At 34.2% G+C, this 7,500-nt stretch overlaps 1 protein-coding gene across 1 annotated transcript in view; it reads left to right on the top strand.

Annotated features, from left to right (window-relative positions):
- Positions 1–2,156, top strand: part of LOC138866598 (glutamate receptor ionotropic, kainate glr-3-like) — a 7,812-nt gene extending 5,656 nt beyond the window's left edge. Inside the window, exons 8-11 of the mRNA XM_070139735.1 lie at positions 60–240; positions 383–482; positions 614–743; positions 853–2,156. Of these exons, the coding sequence (XP_069995836.1) occupies positions 60–240; positions 383–482; positions 614–743; positions 853–945 (504 nt within the window). The 3' untranslated portion in view covers positions 946–2,156. The remainder of the gene's footprint in view (positions 1–59; positions 241–382; positions 483–613; positions 744–852) is intronic.
- Positions 2,157–7,500: the final 5,344 nt, after the last annotated feature.

Below are 7,500 nucleotides of genomic sequence, written 5' to 3'. Positions count from 1 at the left end.
AGGCCAGGTATAGAACCGAAAGATAAAGTGTATGTTGCCTAGCATTCGCGTCCCTGCAGACGGTCCAGGAAGGCGTGTACAAAGACCTGGCGAACACGATCCAGCAAGACCGCGCGCACTTCCTCGCCTCGTCTAAGCTCTACGACGCCGCCTACACGGACGTGAGGAACAGGCAGTTTGCCCTGCTGGTGGAGGACACCACCTGCAGGAAGGTCTTCTCGGACGACTTTACTAAATACGGTGAGGGGATTGCGTGCACACGTCTATGCATACACACGCACGCACATGTGTGATTACATTTGCTAGGAAATTCTGTATTCGATAAATAAACCGTGGGACAGACAGACGGGTACACAGGCCACCACGACGCTCTTTTTGGCAGGTCGCTGCGACTTTTACATCGGCAAGGAACGCTACTGGCCTCTCGTCTTCTGCTTAATCGGCCGAAAAGGAATGCCGATTATGCAGGCAATCAACAGCAGGTAGGCAATTCACTTGGTTTTAACGTACACACACACACATATGTATATAATAGCTACAAACACACTAGAAATATAAAAGTGGTTGAAAAAACAACATAACGCCCTGAACAAAGCTGAATATCCTGGCGCAGGATCGAGCGCCTGGTGTCCCACGACCTGTACTTCAAGTGGCTGGAGGACGAGCTGCCCAACGCCACCGCGTGCCTGAAGGCGAGCACAAAAATCACCGTCAACGAAGCGTACGACCTCACCGGCTTGTGGGTGAGGCACACACTGTTGTTGTCTGAATGCCGGTCTAATCTACCGCATAAAGAAGGCCCTATCACAATTAAGGCTTATCGGAATTTGTTCTCATGGCTTGTCTTTTCAGGGCGTGTTTGTGCTTTTTTTGGGCGGCTTAGTGGTTGCTTCGTTGGTTCTGATGACCGAAGTTTGTGTGGCAGTTGTGGCTGACTGGATGTGAAACATGGAGTTTCGCCTTGTGCTCACCACGGATGCTCTCCTTCAGATCCTCCTCCCATCGGCTGATTACGGTCTTTTTAAAACATACGTATGTAGAAAAGGTATGAATTTTAATGGATATCTTTACAATACAAGAGATTCATTTGACCGGTTTCGAATATATCTCCGTCAGATATTCGAAATTGGTCAAATACATATACTGTATTGTGAAAATATTCATTCTTTCGTACCTTTCCTACATTTATCAACATGAATATGATTCATACCCACACAATTGCAAATGCACATACATAATGTGTAACTTTCATTTTGATTTTGTAAATCGTCTACATATAAATATATATCATCATCTAATGTTTTAGATAGACGATTTTGTAGTCTGTTCTGCGGTGAAATTCAGAGAGCTTGCCGAGAGCTCACAGAATGCTCCCAAAATTCCAGTGCGCACAATTATTCTGTTCTTTCTTTTTCAACAATACGTGTTTTTACGCTTAGGTATTACAATTACCACACCGTTATTTGCCGTATTAAATACTGGCGTAAAAATCGAAGTATGAAAATTATCTATATTTTGTATAATTATTTTTATGGTGCTCTGGAACAATTTTGTGTCCCTATTAACCCTTATGATTTTATGATTTGCCTTGTTTATTTTACTCCAAAGAGCTTTAATGCCAATAATATATTATTTGTACTAATATAGACAAAATTCTTGTGGTTTGCAGCATAAACCACTTTGCAACATATTAGAATAAATATCATCCCTACAGATCTGACTGAAATGAACTGATGGGAGTGCATAAACCCGTGCGCAACCCCCACCCCCCCACATACATATTCAGTCACTCAATTTTTTTACTTCAGTTGCACTAATTATGAGTCACTTGTAAAATTCGTCACCCCGTTCAGAGTAAAGGCAGAAAGGATACCTATACAATAAACATGAGAACAAAGCTTCAGTGTTGTCAGAGTGATTTCCATTTTTCAGTTTCCATTTACACCTTTGTCTTGTATAAATTATTTCATGTGACGTTAAATATGAAATAAAGAAAAACACCATGGAATACCATTTCTTCCACAAAATAAACTCATCTGTCCCTGCATTAAGATTGAAATAATTGGTAGAAAATAAAATAAAAATCTATATACTGTCTGTCTAGTAACATGGGTTTTCAAGCAATTATATATTCTTAATCCCAAAAAATATTACACAAATTAAAGGCCAATCTTTTAATGATAAATAAATATTTGTTACAGAAAGTTAAATGAGTAAGTTATAAGAATTTTCTTTTTTATCACATTTTCCTCAGGAAAACTTGTGTTTACAGCAACACAATTTCACCTTGCTAAATTTCAAACGAAATACATCGAATTTGAACCATTTCTTTAAACAGTACCTCATCTTTTTTAGGGCATTTTTTAATTACTACACTGAAATTTAACTACACCACAATGCTCTATAGTGCCCATGCATTTTACCTGAACTTCTCATATGTATATATATTGCATATTGGCTGGTCTTTAACATAAGGAACATCAATATACCCAGTATGTATTTCAACAATTTGTAATAAACAATGTAGACTATGTTTTTTTTCAAACACAGAATTTCTCCATAGTAATAGAAATTCGTAGTCTTTTGAAGTTCAAATTGGCCCAGTCTGGAGGAAAGGATCTTTCTTTTGTTACTTTCCTTTGGAAAAATAAATGGTGATTGCATTTTACTGAAACTGAGAATATTAATCATTTCATTTTAGGATCTTATTGGTAATATCAGTTGGAATAGATTCCCTGGTGATAAACCTGGAATACAGCCATAAATCTCTACATGACCCTAGTGTGTAGGATAATCAAACATGTTGATAATTTTGGGGTGGTATACTCAACTATGAGGATGAATTGATCATAGAGTTATGATGAAGGATGCTGTACAAATACATTTACAAGACAAAATATAAAGTATCTTAAAAGTTTCACTGCCTTACTGTCATGATGATTAGGCAGTCTGAGCAATTCTCCCAATGGCACATGTCACTTAAACCAACACTTATAATGTAAATTTCAGTAATGTTTTTTTGTCAGATTGATTTTCATTTTAATACATTTCATTCCAAGTATTTGTTTCTTCCCTATAATATATTACATATAGTAGAGCTTGTACATGTCTATAGTAGTTTAAATTAAAGACATTAGTATTGTGACAGTTATCAAAGTCCTTAATGATGAGGATGAGGATGATAATAATAATAATAATAATAACAATAATAATAATAATATTAATAATGATAATAATAATAATAATAATAATAACAACAATAGTAATAATAATATGATGATAATAATATTAACAATAACAATATTAATAAAACAGTATATCATCCAAAACTTAGTAATCATAATTATAGTTATAATATTCATCATAATCTTTGACAGAATAATTTGTACTTTACATTCACTCATATTGATCTAATCACTCATTTTCAAGATGGGAATAAAATATTACAAAACAAATATCTCTTTTACATATGAAAAAGGTAAGTCAAAATGGGACAAAATGCATTGGCTTAAAAGGTGAAACAGTATACTACATTCTTTTATTAAAGGCAATGCAGAGTGTTCATAAACAATTGGGGTTACTTGAGGTAGGTAGGGGGAAACTACGTAATGCAATTCTGACACATGGCTGCATGGGAAAAATAATGCATGAATCTGACTATATTTTGCTGTTTACTTTATGTATTGATCTTTTTTTCATTTATATGCTTTAACAAGAAGCTCAACTACAAAAACCATCAAACATAAAGAAACTAACCTGCTAGCCTTGGACAGACAAAAATACAATGAAGCATCAGTATCTTCATATAAAAACCTGCATGAGCAGCTGAAATGAGCAAATACTGAGAGAAATTTCTACTTTCAGGAAGATTTTGGGAAGAACAGCACAATAAATACGACTTAGAGTATTCTCATTCTGTCTCTCATTCTGTCTCTCACTCTTTCTCTTTCTCTTTCTCTTTCTCTTTCTCTCTCTCTCTCTCTCTCTCTCTCTCTCTCTCTCTCTCTCTCTCTCTCTCTCTCTCTCTCTCTCTCTCTCTCTCTCTCTCTCTCTCTCTCTCTCTCTCTCTCTCTCTCTCTCTCTCTCTCTCAGTGATTGATTGTGTGTGTGTGTGTGTGTGTGTGTGTGTGCGTGTGTGCGTGTGTGTGTGTGTGTGTGTGTGTGTGTGTGTGTGTGTGTGTGTGTGTGTGTGTGTGTGTGTGTGTGTGTGTGTGTGTGTGTGTGTGTGTGCGTGTGTGCGTGTGTGCGTGTGTGCGTGTGTGTGTGCGTGTGTGTGTTCGTGTGTGCGTGTGTGTGTGTGATTTTGGGTGTGTATATGTTCGGAAGTGTGTATGATATATAATGAACATAAGCATACTTTTATAATTATGCATTTGTATTCATATTCACAAAGTAAGAATGCAAGAACATACATGCATTTAGGTCAACATTCAAGTGGCTTACTTTTCAGAAAAAAGCCCTATATAGGAATAATACAGATTATGAAAACAGGAAGTTACCTTTCTATTCTAACATGCAATCTAACATACATGTGTTGTGATACCATACAAAAGAGAATTTTTTCTTTGCATTCCTTGTAGACTGAGAAGCAATAGCATGGTTTACAGTATCCTTTTAGCAGCATAATAATATTCCTAAATTAGAGCATGAATATAAAACTCCCTACTACTGCTGTAGATATGATGTAATTCCATAAAGGGAAATGTTAATCCAATTGAGTATTGTTACCTCCAATGTCAAGACAATATTTCTAACAGTGTGTTTGACTTCTAACAAATTATGTTAAACCAAAGTGATATACCCTGTCACTATGACTAATGAATATAGTTACTTCTATTATCATTAGTTTGGGAAAGCCATTCCTTCGCCTTCTTATTATAGAGTGATTGTAAGATACACAGGCTAAAGATACAGTTATAGATAAGGTATCATTCATAAAATTATAAAATGACATATATGGCACCAACTGCTCTTTAAGGGTCATTTTATTTCTAATTGGAATTATCAGAATGAACCTAGTACATGATAAACATCCACTTAACAATCATTCCTGACTGACATTTTATTTACACATTTAAAGATCATTATACCACTTTCCTCGTTTAATGTGTTATAGGATTGCTCACTCCAATATCTGTGATTTGTCAATATTACTTCATTCATCACAGTAGAATTACATCTTCATACCACCTCTCACAGATGAAGATGCTTCGGTGAGCTAAAATCTTCTCCTTGATCTCCCAATCTGACATTTGTCACAAATAAATAGTTTACAGACTTTTTGATATAGAGTCATTACCATTTACAACTGTTTTGATTCATAATATTTTTGCGTATATTCTGGAAATACAATTTATTTCCCTAAGTGAACTAATTACATGAACACTTTTGCATCTAAATTTAGATAAGTGCACCTAAAAAGGCAATATTGAATAACATTATGCTGTAGTATCAATAGTTGAACATATGCATTCAACAAAGATAATCCACATTTAGAATTTCTATATTCAAGACTGCATACCCACTGCTGGCTTAAATAAAACAATAATCACAGTATCAAGAATAATACTTCACAACACATATTCACCAACAAAATTTGTGCTAAATCACAAATATGTTTATTCATTAGAATAATTTCTCTTTCACTATGGTCAAGATATCTAAAGAAATTTCTCTTCTTTTGACTGATTAAAAAAAAATAAATAAATAAAAAATCCAAAGTAAAATCTTCCACAGAGTATCATATTTTCTGGAATACTAGATCGCACTGTAGTCGTGTGGTACATGGTTGAATAAGTACTTTTTGGCATTTCACATAGTAGTTCAAATAGTCATGCAAATCAACCTGTTTAACCACTCCCTGCCAGTCTAAACTTATAAAGAAAGTATCAATATACAGTCATATCCTTCTGAGACAATGTGATTTACAGTTGGTTCCACTATGTGTTCTGTTGAGAACCAACACCATTTTTGCTTCAAGTGGTATTTTGCTTCACAGCTGTATTTCTACACAACTCTTACTTACCACAACCTCTAAAAACTACTATATTATTATAAACAAGGACATTTATGTACTATTTTTTAATGATGTCCAAATAAGCTGGTTGCATTATATGTCTTGACAGAGAATAGGCAGCTTAAAGTGGGTTAAAAGTAAGCTCTTGCCTTGATCAGTGACACACTGTGGGTTGACCAGGGAAATTCTACACCTCATTTGGTGACTTCAGGCACAGATGGGTTAAACCATGCCCCTTGAAATACATGGTACTTGTACATTTATTACCAGTGGCATATTAGCATTGGTCGTCAATAATATGTAACATTAAAAAATTGAATATTTGTTAACCTGATGCCACTACAGATGGCATGTAAGTACATGCCATGCCCCTTGTGAGTTTAGTTTATCAATTGTCTTTACACATAGATGGCTCCACAAGGCTCCACAAATACTTAATCACCAATGAGCTAGTCCTACCTATCTCACCTGTTTACCCCTTTCCTTGATTTTCAGGAATATTGTTTCTTCTTAAACTGCTATTAGTAATGTCAATAACTTTATATAATAATCATAACACCTACAGAATAATAACAACAGCATTGATATTTTTAGTAATAGCAAAAAAAAAAAAAAAAAAGTTGTAAAGCTATCTATATGTAGAAACATTTCACAAAACAGTACTACAGTGAACACTATGCTTTCCCGGCAGCGCTGAACTAAATGAAAAACAAATAACCGATATAAATTAATACTATTATCTGTTGCCTTTTACAAATCATAACAATTTTAAGGTAATAAAATGTCTTTTACAACACAATATGTTAAGAAATGAAGGATCAAGTGTATAAAACTATAATCTGTACATCAAGTGATGGCCATAAATTACATTTACAAATCATACCAATAGTTGACAAGTTTTATCACTGTATCACATCAAGGATAATATCCACTTATAAATATCAAAACTGATAATAAACCTTTTGATGAAAAAAATCAACATTACTAATTAGTGCAATTATGTCAATTATAACCATCCATCACATTAAACAATAACAGAATGAAGAGTGATAATCACTTATTGAAAGAAAACTCAGGAATCTGCATTTTAAGCAATGTCTTTAAATAATATTAGAACATTAGAATACATTTACTCTTGTTCATCATTTAATTTTGGCCTTTTTCTTTAATACCAATACCATCATAATTTTCTACTACTGATTTTATGCTTAGTAATCATTGCTAAATCTCATTTGCAAAGAAGGAAAAGAAGGGAGACAAAACTGTTAAGCCTTGTTTTAATAGAAATAAGGTAAAATTATTTGATCCAGCATTCATACTTTGAGAAAAAGTTAACAAGATGACAGAACAATCTGCCATGTATGTGACCCACAGCTGTTTGTCTTTTTATAATCATTAACCATTTTCCAAGTTGACTGTGATGTTACCTTATCTGATATTGTTTCATGTAATAATTCAAGTAACTAAAAATCTAATGATTATTG

Source organism: Penaeus vannamei, chromosome 26 (genome assembly GCF_042767895.1).
Source record: "Penaeus vannamei isolate JL-2024 chromosome 26, ASM4276789v1, whole genome shotgun sequence".
Taxonomy (NCBI): Eukaryota; Metazoa; Arthropoda; class Malacostraca; order Decapoda; family Penaeidae; genus Penaeus; species Penaeus vannamei.
The sequence above is the reverse complement of the archived record's forward strand: the minus strand, read 5'-3'. Positions and strand labels throughout refer to the sequence as shown.